Source organism: Desmodus rotundus, chromosome 11 (assembly GCF_022682495.2).
Source record: "Desmodus rotundus isolate HL8 chromosome 11, HLdesRot8A.1, whole genome shotgun sequence".
NCBI classification, from domain to species: Eukaryota; Metazoa; Chordata; class Mammalia; order Chiroptera; family Phyllostomidae; genus Desmodus; species Desmodus rotundus.
In genome coordinates, this window is record NC_071397.1 from 4,342,177 (window position 1) to 4,360,628 (window position 18,452).

An 18,452-nucleotide genomic window follows, 5' to 3' on the forward strand; every position below is an offset into this window, starting at 1 on the left:
ATGCACTCGCTGTCACACTAAACACATCGACTCTCCTAGTCCTCTCAAGCGCAGGGCTACCGCACTGACATGTCCCCTAAATGAACACTGCCAATCTGAGTAAGAGGGAGAGAGGTCAGAGTTCCATGCTTTGAAGGCCTTGAGAGAGGAAGGGGACTGCAAAGAAGAAGAGTGGGTGAGGCGATGCCCAGGTAAAGCTCTCTGCACACAATGGACGTCTAATAAATGCCAGTGGCTGAAAGACCTGCTACAGGGAGAGGATGAAAACACAGGGAAAAACCACGATAAATGATCAGCAAAGCAACCGCAGGACGTCAGTGTGCCACAGAACACAGGATCCATTTTTTGGCCCAGAGTTTTCTACCTGGGAAGCTTAACTTTGAAGGAAGAGGGAGGAGGAGCCTGGCCGGGTAGCTCAGTTGGTTAGCACATCGTCCCAATGCACCAGGGCTGCAAGTTCGATGCCTGGTCACAGCACATTCAAGAAGCAACCAATGAATGCATAAATGGGTGGAACAACAAACCATTGTTTCTCTCTTTCTCCCTTCCTCTCTAAAATCGGTAATTTTTTAAAAATTAAAAACAAGAAAGATGGGGGAGGGCAGGGAACATAAATCAACCCCAGATTGAAGAGAGTTTATTATTCATCAATGTAGGAATCTTCCCTGGCTACACAGAAAAGCCACGTGAAAGCATGCTACTTACCGATGAGCATCTCATACATGATCACTCCAAGCGACCACCAATCACAGAGCTTGTTGTACCCGGTCTGCATGAACACCTCAGGAGCGATGTAGTCAGGAGTACCTACTGTGGAGAAGGCCTGAAACACGTGCCACATGTCAGGGAGGCCCAGCAGGCGGGAGGGTGCCCCGAGTTCTGGTCTACAGACCAAAGGCCACCAGCACCACCTGGAGCTACCCACGAGCTAAACACACAGGAAGGCCTAGCTGCTTCATGGCGAACCTGATTTGCCGGAGCCCTTCCCAAGCGAGAAACAACGCTCAGCAGGGAGGCGAGGGACCCACCGGCACCTGCCGTGGCGACTAGCGCCATGACTTACTGAGCATCCGGTGAGGCCTGGCTCTGTTCTCCTATGTGATTGTGAGACTGTTTACTCCTGACAGAGCCTGGCAAAGAGGGCCTTACTAACCCAGCTTTGCAGATCTGATGCCCAGAATGGCTTTGCCCAGGGCCTCAGAACTAAGGAAGTGGCGGAGTGCAGTGTGGAAATCACCTTGCTCCAAATCATCCCTTTCCACCACACACATTCTTTGAGAGAATTATTAAGGGAAGTTTTATTATCAAAAGCTAAAGTTATATCCTATAGGTCAACGGTTTATAAGTGTCTATTTACCAAACTTAACTCTTTATGTAAACAGTTCTTAGAGGAATGGTTTCTAAATCCAAGTAATCTCTTCTCATAAAGCAAGACTGTTACGGCGGGGAGGTGCCGTCCCAGCCTGAGCGTGCTCAGCAGGGCAGGCTCTAATCCAGGTGTTGATACCACACAACTTCGAGACTGAAAGATTACAGCTGTGTTCTCCTTTTCAACTACTTACCATGAAATACTGCAAACACACAGAAGCACAGCGCAGACAAGATAACACACAGGTAACCACTACCCGTTAAAAAGAGGTTAAACAATGCCATATTTGTCTCAGATTATGTCTCTTTAAAAGAAATAAAACTAGAACGATGAAAGCCTGATGGTCTCCCTCCCTCCCTCTCCACCGAGGTGAGAACCTCCCCGAAGGTGCTATGTGATGCTTGTGTGAACATGGACATGTGACGTAACACGAACTCCTTGTATACTTCAACTTGGGTCTCATGCTGTTCTGTATCGTTCTACAAGGCTACAACTTGCTTTTTTTAACTCCAATTATAAATGAGAGTAACTCCTGTAGCTCCAGCACGCCCATTTTACTCCTGTGTACACCACTCCATTACACAAATGTCAGTGTTCTTAACCCATTCTCCTGTAAAGGGACTCTCACACTGCTTCCACTGTTTCACTGTAACAAATAACATCCGAACAAACATTCTTTTAACACTTCCTGGGCAATTATGCAAAAATTTCACTAGAGTAGGGAAACAGTATCGCTGGGTCTTCTACTTAATTAGACATCTTCCAATCGTCCTTGAAAGCGGTTATGCCTGTTTAAACACCCCCAGTGGGGATGAATATTCCGTATCTCACCAACACTTGGCTTTCTTGCACTTTTTAATTTTTACCAATCAGAGGAATATGAAATGAGATCTCATTGTTTTAATTTGCATTTCCCTTATTCCCAGTAAGGCTGAGTGCATAGTCATGTATTAATTAGCAATTCAGGTCTTTTTTCTGTGAATTCCTGTTCAGCTTCTTTGCTCATTAGTTGTTGTTGGTTTTTTTTAGTTGCATTAACCTCTTTTCTTATTGATTCACAGGAATTTTTTGTAAATCCTCGGTATTAATCCTGATTCAGGACATGAATCCTTTATAGTTTTACATATTGCAAATACCTTCTCCTAATCTGAGGCTTATCATTTTATTATGACTTTTTAAATGATGTAAATTTGTCACATACCAAATATTTGTAATTATTAAATTACAAAGCATAATGAAAATGAATACCCATGATTCACTGCAGAACCGAAATATTACCAGTATCATTAAAACTAAACACGTACTCCTCCCCCCGTTCCATCCCACCTCGTGCCTCTAACCCCTGTAAGCTCAATGTTATGTTCATCATTCCTCGGCCTTTAAAAAGAAATTTAATTTCGCCACGTGTCTCTAAATGTGATCCTTCCGGCTTTGTTTTTGATTTGTAAAAACAGCACCATTTGCGTGCGGTCTTCTGCTGTTTGACTCCTCAACGTTTTTTTCTGAGTCGATCCACGATGGCACGTATGTGGCTGCAGTGCAGTTACTTCCACTACGGTAAACATTTCCTTCCAGAACGCAGCCCTCTTCCTGCTGGCGGGCAGGAGCCACTCCCTCCTTCCCAGTTCTCTGCTATTACAAAAACGCAATGAACACTCTTTGACGTGGCTTCTGGTTCGCGGGTGCAAGAGTTTCTCCAAGGCACACGACTGGGGTAGGACTGCTGGGTTGTAGGGTATGTCCGTGAGCTACAAGATCATTTGGAAGGAGCAGAATCTTGTGATTTATCTTCTCATGTACGTCTTTCAACATACGGAAAGGTTTTTTCTTTAAAGTGGTAAAATAAAACATGGTTTTCCGTGTGATTCGTACGTCTTGTATCCCATTTGAGAAACGGTGCTTTACTCTGAGGTCAGGAAGATACTGCAGGTATTTGCTTCTAAAATGTTCAGAGTTTTACTTCCCACCTACAATTTATGTTGTGTATACTGTAAGGCAGAAACCCATTTCTCCACATACCTAATTGCATTGTTTTCTTTTAAATGCACATAGTAAATAACCTAAATGCCAGGGCGGGGGCGGGGGGCGTCTATAAAGCTGTAAGCCTGAAACGTGGATTGGGCCCACCGCAAGAAGCAGAAATATTTTCATTCTAACTCAAGTTTCAGAAACTACAGAAACCCTTCAACTAGAGACTACATTTATTCCAGCAAAGCAGAATATTAAGTAAATCTTATTTGTTCAAAGATTTCTATTAAGAAATCAGAGATATATTGTCACAGGAAAAGAATTACTTCAAGATACTAACGTGCTAAAAAAACCCCGGACTATGAGACACTGTGGACAGCAAGCACACCCTGTGATGTAAGCAACGTGGTCGCTGCCCTCCCAACACACTGGAGGGGGGTGTCTCCAGCCTGGGGACGGTCCCCTCCCAAGCTTTTGTCTGTCTTCCTCACCAAGGTGCCCTCCATCTCTGAGCTCTGAACACCTCACATCTTCCTCCTTGTGCTGTCTGGGTGTTTACAGTGTCAGTCAACGCCGCGCTCTTCCAGAGCTTTGTTGGTTGTTAGTAGTCATTTCAAACTCGTGACATGTTGCAACTTAGGATTTCAGGGGAAAGAAAGCAGTTTCATTTCCTACTCAATCAGTTCTGTAAATTCTACACTAAAAAATAAATAAATTGACAAAGATCGGATGCCTAGATCGTACTTCATCTTTTACCTCTGTGGTTTAGTAACTTAAAGCTGACACATAGCTATTTCCTAACCAGTTACTGAGGCCTAAGGTTACCCAACACCACAAAGCAACTTAAAACGTTACAATATGATTTAAGCAGCCAAGGAGTAAACCTTAAGCCTCTCTCTATTCAGTGATTCTCAGTGGACTGAGAAGTAACAGCGTGGGTGAGCGACATGACAGGCTTATTAACCTAGAGCAGTGAGTTTACACTAAGCCTCGACGTGAACTTTCTGCTTGGTACTAGCTGAATGGGGTCACTTATGAAAGGTCAGAGCACATGATCAACTGACCTGAAGACTGAGAGGGGCTTTTTACTTTTCTTCAAGTTATCGAAACAAGTAGGAGAGGATGACCTGAAAATTTTTTCCATTTCTACCATAGATAAAATAAAAGGCAAGGACATTAGTCAGAGTGTACGAACTTTGGTTTACTCAGATTTTAAGCTATTAAAGGATGTTGAGCTCCAAATACGGAAACTGCGACATCTCCTTCCTTACAGGCCTACAAGGGTTCCCAGTGAGTCTGCTGTGACTCTCTGGGGCATGTCAGAGAGCATAAAGGCTGTCTCAAAGTACAAGGATAATTTAAGGTATTTAAGCTTAACTACCCCCAAATACATATTTGTATAGCAGTCAAAGGTTAAATCTTACTTTGTTAAAAAAAAAAAATCAAAGAAGATTCCTAACCTTTTGTTAGCTTCCAAAATAGGTAAATACCAATTTCCCAACAACGCAGAAGCTATTGCTATGAAATCATCTCTTCCTTAGAGGGTCTCAATCTTCAATGCACAGTAAAATCACCCACAGTCCTTTTAAAAATCAAACATCCAGACTATACACCCCAAACCAACGGAATCAGAATCTCTGGGGGTGAGACCCAGACATCAGGACGTTCTGAAGTTCCCAGGTGACCCCGATGTGCAGCTAAGGCTAAAAGCTGCTCTGAGCAGGGGCACAGCACATGCACCCGGCCAACTTTGTCCCAGACACTCCTTCACCCTCGACAAGCTACGTACAGAGCTTTTCAACCACATCCAGAATTTAGACATTTAAAGAGTATCACGGTTGCCAGGGAAGGACACTAGGATGTGACTAACTACACCAAACTTAAGTATCCCCAAGTGAAAGTCAGAGAAAGATTACCAAAGATTAATTTCGGTCACTGCATCTCCAGAAGTGTTTGGTTTAAGTTAATGCCTCTCCCAGGGCCCAGGTTTAACACAAAAATCATTAACATTCAAAGCACAGCCTGGGCCCACACACAAGCCTCAAATATAAAAACCAAGCAAGTCTTTCCTTTGAGTCTGTCTTAAACAACTCTACAGGCTTCCATTTTCACACGACTGACAGCTGCTTACTAGTGAGCCTACCGAGTATTGGGCTGGCCAAAAAGTCTGTATGGTTTTTCCATAAAATAAAATACATATTCTTCATTTTCACCAATAACTTTATTGATTTGGGTATTTTGAGTATGTCAGTTATCTCCTGCATGGTATAACACTGATTGTTATCAATTAATGTCTCGACTTGATTGCTATCAACTTCAGCTGGTCTACCCGACCAGGGAGCACCGTCCAGCGAGAAATCTCCAGCACGAAACTCCGCAAACCACTTTTGACACGTTTGATCAGTCACAGCACCGTCTCCATACACTGCACAAATCTTTTTTTGTGTTTCAGTTGCATTTTTACCTTTCTTGAAATAATAAAGCATAACATGCCGAAAGGCTGTTTATTTTTTCCATCTTTAATAACAGCTACACAAAAATTCACCAATTTTGGTAAGTTTTTTTAAATGCACACTGATATGACGGACATCAAAACACAATCTAACAAAATTGCCTCAAATGAAGTTAAAGACAACTAAACGCTACTCGAGCCATCTCACAGAAAAAAAACGAACTTTCTGGCCAACCCAATAAGTTATTAAAGGTACTATAGAGAACTCCAACTCAGTCTTTTACTAAGACAACGGGCTGAGAAACAACCCTTGGCAAACCTGCCGAGTGTCTGCTGGGTCTGTGTGCACTGACGAGCAGAAGTGCCGCATGTCTAGGTAAGAAGTGTGCGCGACCACCACTCCGAGTTAGTCGTGGTTTCCCACTGCTGCTGCTGCTGCTTTCCCATGACAGCGTTTAGTTCAGCTTTACCGTCCCCAACTGCATCTGTGACGGGCTTCTAGCCACGCCGACGTACGCAGTGACCCACATTCCTATGAGCTTTCCAACCACTAGACATCAGCACGCGTACCCTGCGCTTCAGATGTGAACCAGTGAGTCAGAATGAAAGTTTGCTAGACAGCAGTGTTTCACTGTGCATCTGTATTATTTAAATTAACTTCCAACATACTAGCAAGGTAAGTCCCACAATGTTATTTTTTAAGCTTGTGGGGCATAATTTTATGTGTATTCACTTAAATATTTATAAACTAAATAATGAACATTTCCCTTGAATTTCTCTCCAATTTTAACACCTGGTCCTTTTCCCATCGCAAAGTAGAAGAGGATGGGGCAGGTAAATTGAGGAAATTGAGGGGTCTTCACTTGCTGAAGTGAATTGAAATTTTTAAAGTTTGAGAACCACTGCCTTAAAGCTCTGGGTAGGTATCAGTACTTAGTTTTGTTCTGAAAGCCCTGCAGCTTTAATATAAACCCTTTACCACCATCAAAATAGGGAAAAGGGGGAACAGGAAGAAAAGGGGTCATCATCAGTGTAAAAGGTCAAGAGTGAGGTCATCTACTGAAAATGTCACAACCAAAACAACCTAATTATCTGCCTTCAAACGATCACTTGGTGCTCCGTAACAGTGCTCTGTGAAGGTAATCCTAAACGCAAGGGACAGACATGCTGCAGCCATTTCTCAAATGTAAATTCACGCGCATAGTATTTTAACATATTCATACTTGGTTTGTAGCATTTAAGAAGCTACAGCTATTACTTACTAGCTGACGTCTATTTCTTTTCCAGGTTTCTGCTTTCCTTTTGGAATTCATGTTCTGGAAAGCTGAGAGCAGAGAAAACAAGTTCTAATCAAAGTCCAGAAAGGAACGTTGACCACTTTTTTAGGCTCTGGCTCAAACCCCAGGAGGCCCCAAAGTCTGCCACACGTCCCAGCACGTCCCTAAGCCCAAATCAGAGCCTCTAAAGCATCTGTCCAGAGACCCGCACACGGGGTTAAGCAGCACTTCCACGTGACCATGTGGCCACTGAGGACACGGGCAGGCCTTGATCAGAATTACGGGAATCAGTCTCATCAGAAGCAAAGGACCCAAAGTGGACCTAACACATTTACAACTTCTCAAAATTACCATCACACTTTCAGGAGTCGTAACTGTCAATCAGAGACTTCTGAGTTTAGGATACATTATTGGACATAAGCTTCCCCCAGATGAACTGTAACTTCACCACATAATTTCAGCAGTTTGATGTGCTCAAGTGAAGAGGAGCACTCCTAAAGGTAGATTTCTTCCTGCTGCGGCAGAAAGCAGCAGGCAGGGTAACGCTGACCTGGAACTGTGCCCAGGGCTTTGCCTGCACCGCCCCAAGTGCCTCCCCAGGACCCGACCTCCAGCAGAGCCCCAAAGCCAGCCCTTTCCGACATCGCACGTCGCAGGTCTGCAGCACGCGCCCGGCCGCAGGACACAACTGACCACAACCCCGTCAGTGCGCTAAAGCCTCAAAGGAAGACTCTACCAATTCGTCCTGCACGTTTAGTTGCCGGGGGGCAGCTTTACTAGGCCCAGTTAAGGAACAAAAAGGCCAACATCACTGTTGACACTTACTGAAATCACTGGGGAGGCTGTGGTTCAAATTCCGGTAAAATTCTGTCCTGTGCGCTTTCTTCAGGCCTGTGCAAAGGCCAAAGTCGGAAAGTTTCACATGGCCCTGCGGGGAAGCAGCAGCAGCAAGGTAATGAGAAACACTCCTGGGTGCAGAACGCAGCATCACCTTCTCCAGCTCCCTGCAGCATCCACTCAGCTCCACAGCCAAAGTACGCCGCCTTTTTTTCTCTCATTACAGGGAAATACACATAATAGCAATACACATAATACACATTTTTAGAAGATTACCCCAAGTTCTACTGTACTAACAAAGTATTTTCATTTTTGCATATTATCTTTGTTTTTGTCCAAACATAAACTTTTAAACATAGTTGAACCCTCCACAGCATCTAAAGATAATTTTACTTCTTAAACTAACTCAAATATTCTTCTGTTTATATAGTCTTTTAAATTACCATTTTTAATGTTTATGGATAATATCCAAATGACTTAGTACATCACTGCTTAGCTCACACTCCCTCACGCCGCACGCTCACTCATCCCCATCCCCTCACTCTCGCTGTGCTGCAGGTCACACGCACCCGTGACCCAGAGGGCCTCTGTTCCCCTCCCCAACCATGCCCGGTCCAGAGGACAGTCTTAACACGTGGTTGTTAAATAATGAACAAATCTTTGTTCATATAGCTTCTCCTTCTCCTGAATTCTTTCACTGGCGTAAGTTCCAAGGAGTACACTATTCCAAAGACAAAAGGAATAAACCTTACTACACAGTTCTTAATAAATGTTGCCAGACTGCACTTCAATCTTACGTCTCCAATTCTATCACCCCCTTCAAGGAAAATTCACACCACGCTTTAAATGTGTTGTCTCATTTACACCTCTGAAGCCACACTCCACAGACCAAGACTCCAGAAAAGGCTGGCTGGTCACATGGCAAAACCAAACCAGAAACCAACACGCTCTTCTCCCCAGACCAGGAGTAGCTAACCTCTGCAACCCTCTGAGCTCACCTGGAACCTGGGGATAATGACATCTCCCTGGTAGGCATGGTGAGAATTAATGCAGACAGGGCTCCTAACTGGCCCTAAGAAAGAGGTAGGTGTTCTTAGGGTGGTTAAATTTTAAGTACAGGAGGTAAAACCAGAAACAGGGGAGGGAACCCTGGTGCTCAGGGATGTACGCTGCTCCAGGGCACAGAGCTACTCAATAGAAGCTTTGTGGCCAATGTCTGCGCCCCAAAGACTTCCACACGTGTGGTCATTCCATGACGCCGCCTTCCTTCAGGCCCTAACACGCAAACTGCCCAGGGCACAAGGCTACAGAAGCCCTGCTCAGATGGGTCAGGCTTTATTTCGTTCTGTTTTTCAAGAAATCCCGTTAAGTTCAACTGCGCGTGTGCAAGCAGGCAACAAGGTAAACTGCCGAACAAAGACAGCTTTGAGCCGGTTACCCTATCTTTTTTTTCAGATTTGCAAATAACTTGTTCTACAAGTGGAGGAACAGAGGTTAACTGGTAGTCTCATAATTACATGTTTTTCCTGGATCCCTCTAAGACAGAAGTGTGTCTTAAAGAGCAGTGCCTGGGGCAAATGCTGTTCCAGCCTAGCTTTTCGAGGAATTCTGCAGCTATTCCGAGTACACGGCAGTCACTCAAAACTTCTGTATTTTCACTTCTACAATACACGGCTGAATACACGAATGAGCTCGCCTGTGAGAACACTTATTCTACAAGTCTGGGCTAGAATATCACAGAAAGCAGACATGCACCTAGCAGGGTCCCCATTCCTCCTCAGCGAGACTGACTCCCAAGTCCTTAGCCTTCGACATTTGCTGAACCTGGCCCCTGACTACAGGGGACAACTAAGCCAGTACTGAGGCACCTCGGGTCCAGGGCTGGGCACGCGAACCCAAGACCAACAAGGTAAAGCCCGTGCCTCATTAAAAATATATCTGAACTTACTAACACAGAAAAACACTTTCATATACCTTAACATTTTAAATACCAAGCTATTTACTTTAAGGATGCTAACTATACATAAATCATTGACAGAAACAGAAAAAGTACTGAAGCTATTATACCGAACAGTGCTTATCTCTGAAGGGTCAGATTACTGGCACACTTCTCCTTCGTACTCCCCGTACCGTTCAAATGTTCTACTACGCACATGCACTACTCTCACAGTGAACAAACAGCTGCCAACCGCAAGAAATCAGCTCGCAACTCTCCTGCCCTCCTAACACAGAAAGATACAGGTTTTTAGAGAAAAAAATTCAGGTTTTTCAACAGTAGCAAGATAACTGTCAAAAGACAGCAACAAAGAAAAATACTCTAGAATTAAATGTATTGGGTTGGCTAAAAAGTTTGTATGGTTTTTTCCACAAAAGAAAAGACAGTTTTCGTTTTCACCAACAACTTCACTGATTTGGATATTCTGACTATGTATGTTGGCCACCACCCGCATCACGTACACTGACTGTTCTCAACTAACATCTCGGACCTGATCGCCATCTGGTCTACCCGAGCACGGAGCAGCATCCACTGAGAAATCGCCAGCACGGAACTTCACAAACCACTTTTTTTTTTATTAGATGAGGGTTTATTTTATTTTATTTTATTTATTTATTTTTAAGATTTTATTTTTTTAATTGTTGTTCAAGTACAGTTTTCTGCCTTTCTTCCCCCACCCTCCACCACAAGCCACTTTTGACATATTTGATCAGTCACAGCACCTTCTCCAAACACTGGACAAATCTTTTTTTTGCATTTCAGTTGTATTTTTACTTTTCTTAAAATAATAAAGCATAGTATGCTGAAGGGTTACTTATTTTTCCCATCTTCAACACTAAAACAGCTACACAAATTCACCAATTTGGATGTTTTGGTTTTAGATTTATTTATTTTGAAGGGGGGAAAAGAGGGAGAGAAACGTCAATTTGTGGTTGCCTCTGGCACGACCCCTGCCCAGGACCTGGCCCAAAACCCAGGCATGTGCTCTGACTGGGAATCAAACCAGCAACCCGTTAGTTCGCAGGCCAGCGTTCAATCCACTGAGCCACACACCAGCCAGGGTGGATAAGTTTTTTTAATGCAAGCTGATATGACAGCTGTCACAGTACAATCTAACAAAATTGTTTTGAATGAAATTAAAGATGGCTAAGCGCCACTGGAACTATCTTACAGAAAAAAAGAAACAAACTTTTTGGCCAATCCAATACTTTTCTACTTAAAAGAAAATTTCAGTCTAGACAACAATTCTGTGTAACAGCACGCAACACCCTACAATTTTAGGGCTGGAAGGAGCTTTGGAACTTCTCTGAATCAATATATTCACTTTATAGGTAAGTGAGGTCCAGAAGGTAAAGACTTCCAGAAAACATCCAGCAGCACAAAGGATTCTCTTCAAATCTGCTGTGAGCTTAAGAGCCAAGCAACTAAGCTCATCTGCACATCTACTGGTACATACAGAAAGGCCGTTCCGAGGCTGAGCAGGCCTCGTCTTTAGACAGATGGCATAAGACCTGGAACCTACACCTTGTGAGAGGGTTGTGTGTTGCTCTTGTGCCTTGCTTCCTGGTTCCTGGCTGGACCCCTCACCTGACAAGGCTGCCCAGCAGGGGTGACGCCTCAGTAGAACTGCATGCCAAGGGAGGATGACTATCTTTGGCTTTATTACAAAATAACCTTCTAAATAAATTTTACTCTTAATCATTTTCAAAATGTCCGTTATTTCTAAGAGGAACATGCAACCAAATGAGAGAATCATAAGACTTTCAAAGAAAGGAAGTAACAGCAAACTCACCCGTAAAAAAGAGGGGGAGAGAGAGAGAGAGAGAGAGAGAGAGAGAGAGAGAAACACACAAGGTGGTCTAGAGCTCCACAGCTTCCCTAGTGGGACTGCCGCAGGCAGCGCAGGCAGAGGCCCCCCACACTGGGAAATACACTCGGTCACGCTGCTACCCCAGCACCCACCGCACCTTGCTGTCCAGGAGGAGGTTGTCTGGTTTGATGTCTCTGTGGATGAACCCGAGCTGGTGAATGGAGTCTATGGCTAGTACGGTCTCTGCTATATAAAACTGCGTCTCCTCCTCTGTCAAGGTGTCTTTTTTCATCAGCAGAGTCATCATGTCCCCTGGAAACAAGAAGATAAAACCACCACACACACGAAACACATCAGTAAGTGCCAGTTTTCAGGTATGTCTTCCCTGTCTGCCGACACAAGGCCTCTGCTCTGTTCCAGAGACCGGCCGCACTGCCACCACGGGCAGAAATGCTAGGCAGTTTGCGACACTTAAAAGGTAAAATTCATAGCCATGGAGAGCAAAGCACTGTCACCTAGCCTCGCTGACGCTCACCACTGAGCTATGATTTCCATTTTACTTTGAGAGAAAAAGAAAATTTCTCTCACCTAAAAACAAGTAAGTTTGCTTATGATAAATTTTTGACCTGGGGATAAAAGCTACTTTCCTTTTAAACTTTGCACAAATGTCTGCAAACTTCCTAGAACCAAATGGCATTTTCACATAAGTTGTGTTGCCACTGTTATACGGAGAGACTGAAATGCCAAACAATACGCATTTGGGGAGGCTGAAAACGAACTCTCCAATTTCTATGCACAAAGCACTAGAACATAAACAAAAAAGTGGGATTTAGGAAGCAAAGTTCTAGTCAGCAAAACTAAAACGAAACTGAAAAACTAAACTGGAAGCGCGATAGCTGCTTCCCCAAAGTGCGCACGCACTAAACACCTCCCCGGATCAGTGCGTTTTTTTCCTGCAGTGTTTTATTACAGGTACACTGATATGCTTTATGCAATTTTTACAACACATTATCAATAGTTTAATAATTAAAAGGTAACTTCCCTGTTTTCTGCAAAGTCAAAATTTCACTATACGAGCAACATAAAATGGCAAAACAAAGATTCTGATCCTAATGCAACAATTAAGACAAAAGCGAGTATGTCTAATGTGTAGTTTAAAGGTAAGAAATGCAGGAAAGCCATTTATGTTAGAAAATAGGGAAAAGAGAAAGAAAACTGATTTTAACAGAGCATCATGCTATGTTTTTAATTTCATTTATAACTTGGGCATTTTTATATATATTCTTAGAGAAAAGTGGATATTTTACCCCATGCAAAAGAAATTCAAGCCTTTATTAAAATGCTCTCTTTTTTGACCCAAGACATGAAAACTACGACTCCCTGCTCACCCCTGGCAGTCACACACACAGTCTGGAGGCACACTAGTGACGTAGGGACAGCGCGCCCAGGCCGGCTCTAAGGCAGCCACGTGGCAGCCGGTGGCCTCCCCTGGGCTGGCCTGCCCAGGTGATCAGAGAGCTCAGGCCAGGTGCTCTGAGGCTCCGCAGGCCAGCTCCACCAGGTGCACAGGGCAGGGTCCAGGAGACATGAGAAGCTATGGAAGTTGGTGCCGGTAAGGTTGACACATGTCGAGGGGCTGGTGACTGAGCTGGTTCTTAACCCTATTTAAGAACTGGCATCTAAATAGTAAAAAGTTTCCCCTCATTCTGTATCTCTTTTTAAACTTCATCAATTGTTAATAAAAAAAATTGTTGATGATCCTAGATTTAAATTAAAGGTTGTCACAAGATCAAAATATTATGCCACAATTGTATTTGCTTTGCTATAGAACCAAAAAAGAAAAAGTTTTCTTTTTTCCCCACCAGAGTTTGCTCACAGTTCATGTGCTCGCGGGGAAATGGGCTGTGTTTCCCAGAAAAGATGGTAGGCCCTGTTCTGGGTGTGTCTGGAGCTGTCTTAGGAGGTGCACATGCTAAGTTACGTGAAACTTAAAAGTCTCAGAAATGAGGAATTGATTCTGGCTACTAGTATAGGTAGTGAGAAATTCCCTCCTCATTAATATGTTATAGAAAAAGAAACAAAGAGTTGAAGCAAAGAATGTTACAGTTTCCATTTTGTCACTTGGGAAACTGATTATACATGATGCCCACTGACAGGAGAGCGGGCAGAGTCCCTAGTTTAATCTTATGCATTTAGAAAGAAAAAAGGAAAGAAATGTCCATCTGAAATCATAAGAATGAATGAGAAGGTTATTTTTATGGCGCTAAGAATTGCAGAAAGGCACCCAGTACCAGACAGGTTACTGACTTTCTTACAGACCTAAAAAAGACATAGAAAGTAACTTTGTGAGCACGGATTAGAAAGGAGGGTTAATTGAGGTGAGAAAGAAGCCACAGAACAAAAAGGAAAAATGACCTTTCATCACAAGTAATTACCTCCAGGCAGGAACTCCATGATTAGGTAGAGGTTTAGCTTATCCTGAAAACTATAGAACATTTTCACCACCCACAAACTGTCTGCCTCCACTAGAATGTCGCGCTCCGCACGAATGTGGCCGACCTGGAGGTATATGCATTGGATTAATGACAAGACTTGCTCTGCTTCGTTAGACTGAGTATTTGTTTAAACAATTCAAATACTACTTTGCGTATTATACTGTGATGATGCAAAAGATCTAATTTATGCTTAGGCCAACCTTAACTCAGCATTGACATTGACTTGGCAGCATTCAGTAATGAAAACTGAAGTGATGAAAGGCTTAAAAAATGGCAAAATGAATGGCTGTCATGCAAACGGTAACTTTAACGGCACTCAAAATCGAACCTGTGATTAGTTAAAATTACCACTGTTTTTCATACCTTTGTGTTCCAATACAGTACTCCCTCCTTATCAGAGAGGGATACTTTCCAAGACCCCCAGTGGAAGCCGGAAACCCAGGACAGCATGGAACCCTATCTGTACAGTGTTTTCCCTACATATACACACCTACGATAAGGTTTAATTTATAAATTAGGCCCAGTAAGAGGTTAACAACAATAACTAATAATAAAATACAATTATAACAATACACTGTGAAAAGAGTTATGTGGATGGTTTGAACTTGAACACAAGCGCTGGGACACCACATCGGTCGATCTCATCACCGAGATGGCCACTAAGCGGCCAGCAGTTGGGGAGTATGGACAGTGTAGATACAACACACGAAGGGACTCATATCCCAGGCAGACGGAGCAGGATGGTGCCTGATTTCACCGTGCTACTCGGAAAACGGTGCTCAGTTTAAAACTTATAAACTGTTTATTTCTAGAATTTTCCGTTTAGTATTTTCAGACCACAGTTTACACAGGCAACTGAAACCACGGAAAGTGGAACTGCAGATAAGGGGGGACTAGTATAATCTTTTATGATAAAAGTAATCTCAGGATGAGACTCTAAAAAGTCCTGGCTCAGCCCTGGCTGGTGTAGCTCAGTGGACTGAGTGCAGGCCTGCGAACCAAAGATCTCCGGTTCGAATCCCAGTTGGGGCACATGCCTGGGTTGTGGGCCAGGTCCCCAGCAAGGGGTGCATGAGAGGCAACCACACACTGATGTTTCTCTCCCTCTCTTTCTCCTTCCCTTCCCCTCTCTCTAAAAATAAATAAATCAAATCTTTAAAAATAGAAGTCCTGGCTCAGGTGTGCGGACGTCTGTGCAATGCCAGTGCCCTCGCTGACGATTCCAGAATACTCTGACACCACAGCACTTAGGTCACTGCTGTGCAGGGAGTGTGCGCTCACACCATTCTTACTGAACTGGAACACGTGAGTACCACAGAAAAGTTTTAGGTTCAAATTTATGGCATTTCCAGTTTTCTACTCCTACTGAAATATCCAGCTAAGAAGGCCAAGTTGCCAAAGGTTTGGGAGAACAGGCAGAATTCATTAAAAAACATTTTACTGTAAAGTTTACCTTATCTACCTGTAATGTATAATGGTAATCAAAACTGTGCTGCACATTATCAAATCCAGCCCCCTTTCCTCTCGTGCATCACAGAACGCAAAGTTGGACCGCATAAAATCTAAACGTATAAAGCCCAGTCCAGTCCTTGAAGAGAGGGTTTGGTCTTAACAGATGCCACAGGGCTTGAGTTTACGACGTCTTCGGAGGTAAAGATGCATCGAAGTTCACCAACCAGCGCTCCTTTCGCAACGCCGCTCGTGGGTGTTGTTTTGTTAGATACAATGTTCTCCCTGCTTTTTTTTATTGGAATGTCTTTAGCAAAGCCAGGCAGTCTTCCATTTGGACACAAATCCTACCCCTCTCCTGTCTTAGACCTAAACTGCCTCATTCTTTCATGCTAATTCCTAGGGGCCTGAAGGCATTTGAGTTTACTTACTGAGTTTCCAAACGCTGCTAAAATTGTTCCATAAATTTTTAAATAGCAGAAACATTTTTACACCTCTACTAACAGCACAGAGGTGGGAAAAATGGAGCGTAGGGTGATAAAGAACAGTGCTATGAACCATGGCCAAGTCCAGTAAAGCCTCTGCCTTTACTGAGGTTTAATACAGTAGCAACCTTTTGGGAAACACTAATGCCACTTGCTGAACGGCAGCCATGGCTTTGACCAAGCCATTACCAGCCACGAATATGGTACAAGGCAGCCTTCGCCTGCCTCTGCCTCCCCTGGCTCCCGTTAAGGCCTGTCCCTACCGCAGGGAGCAAGAGAAAAGGTGAGGCACTACTGTTACCACTTGTCACTCATCTTGGAGGACAGACTGGTGACTATGGCATTCCCTGTTTGTCAAGGGGAAAGCTATAGCCACTTGAGCTCACCTTGCCCTTCTCTCCTGGGGCCGAATTAGCAGCTAGGCTCCTCAAGATCAAGGAGTGGAGCCCTGGCTGGTGTGGCTCAGTGAACTGAGCACCGGCCTGCAAACCAAAAGGTTACTAGTTCCATTCCCGGTCAGGGCACATGCCTGGGTTGCAGGCCAGGTTGCAGGCCAGGTTCCCAGGTGGGGGAATGCGAGAGGCTACCAATTGAGATGTTTCTCTCCCTCTCTTTCTCCCTCCTTTCCCCTCCCTCTAAAACTAAATAAATAAAATTTTTTTTAAATCCAGGAGTACAGTAGGGTGAGGGTAGGTACAACTCACACCAGAGGTTCCAGTTCCTGCCCCCTGTTCCATACATATTTAATGGGGTGGGGAATTGTATGCCAGTTGCTACCCCGGGCACTAGGGAAGCAGATACAAGTCAGTCTTTTGTCCCATCCTAACACTAGGACCGGCATCACAATTACAGGTTTTCACTGAAAGAGAAACATGAAGAAATTAGCTAAATGCTGGTCTCTTATCCTTTAAAATTTTCCAGGTGGCAAAAATTTCCACCCTGTGGGACAAAATAGCAACCTGAACTCTCCATGGGTAGCTTTCCTTCTTGCTCGGCTTAATAAAAGCAAACAAAAAACTTTCCCTCTGAAAAGGCACCTATACCTACAAGAAGTTAGGCTCTGAATCTAAACTTTGTCAGCCGCACCCAAGAGTGACGGACCTGCATTGGTCTACTTCCACGCTCACCTAGCGCGACGGCTGCTCGCCTGTCCAAGACGGCGACCCACAGAGACTGCGGCCCGGAACCCTCGCTGGACCGCACTGCGATCCAACCCAGGGAGCTGAGTCCAATGGCAAGGTGGACTCAAACCCTAATCCTAAGAGATTTTCCTTTACTTTCATTTAGAAAAGCTTTAGGAATTAATCTTGAAGGAGGCACCATATTTGAGAACATGTTTTTACACAATGTCTGGACCACCTGTCACCATGCTGGGAACTGGCACAAGTTATCAAGGGTTAATAAGTGAGGGCCAAGACGGGCGCTTCTTCACAATCTCATTCTGAGTGTAACTGTTTGATAAAGAAAAGATTTTGAGCCCTGGTAAACCTATAGGAAAAATGGCTTGTAAAAATAAAACTTACTTGTGAAATACAAAATATACTAACTAATCAACACAGTTTTAGTTTCCTTTTCAAGATCAGCTGGAACTCTTTCGGTGCCTACACCCACACCACACACTAATTTTTAGGTAACACATAAATAGAGCTGTTGTGCACTTTTAGTAAGGTTGGTGTTAGCATAAACTATAATGTCTGAAGATTTACTGCCAGCGTATTTGATACTCTCAGTCAAAATTCCTGGGAGTCTAAAGCTTCTGGGTAACATGAAAATTAAAGAGAAAATATAAATTCCAAGTATGGAGCTGGAATTTAAATGAAACCTCAGTGATTACACCTCCTCTCCAGAGGCAGAAAGGACTGAGTGTGGGAGCAGCTTCCCCCACTGTTGGGCTCTGTGCCCAGAGCCCTCCTGGTCACAGGGCCTCTCGTCGCCCTCCTGCAGCGTCTGATCTTTTACGGGATATTTACGGGCATCACTCACCACAACTTGTTCTTAAGTAACCGGCTAAATTAAACTAGATTTATAGAAACTCTGCATTCTCGTTTTCAATATATTGTTTAATATTTAAAGCTTATTTTGCACAAACTACTTATGTATCTTTTTAGGTTGTAAAAAGTGCTCTTAATCATTAATGAAAAATGTGCACTGCCCTGCCGTTTACATGTTTTTCAAATTCATTCAAGAAGACGACTGTTCCCTTTAAGGTAATGATGAGCTACTCAGGAGACCCAACTTTGGTTCCAGTGTACAAAATAAAGTATAGCAATACACACTTTAGCTTGCAAATTCCAAATTCTAATTCCTAAGCCTC

General features: G+C 43.6%; 1 protein-coding gene across 4 annotated transcripts in view; it reads right to left on the minus strand.

Moving 5' to 3' along the window:
• The window catches only part of STK38 (serine/threonine kinase 38), a 42,648-nt gene that overhangs the window by 4,950 nt on the left and 19,246 nt on the right, over window positions 1-18,452 (minus strand). For 3 of the 4 annotated variants that reach the window (XM_045193188.3, XM_024557944.4, XM_045193189.3), the window contains exons 6-10: window positions 14,145-14,268; window positions 11,867-12,021; window positions 7,892-7,994; window positions 7,052-7,113; window positions 706-823 (exon numbers count right to left, since the gene is read on the minus strand). In XM_045193188.3, coding sequence (XP_045049123.1) covers window positions 706-823; window positions 7,052-7,113; window positions 7,892-7,994; window positions 11,867-12,021; window positions 14,145-14,268 — 562 coding nt within the window. The remainder of the gene's footprint in view (window positions 1-705; window positions 824-7,051; window positions 7,114-7,891; window positions 7,995-11,866; window positions 12,022-14,144; window positions 14,269-18,452) is intronic. The other variant, XM_045193190.2, reaches the window with a different exon arrangement.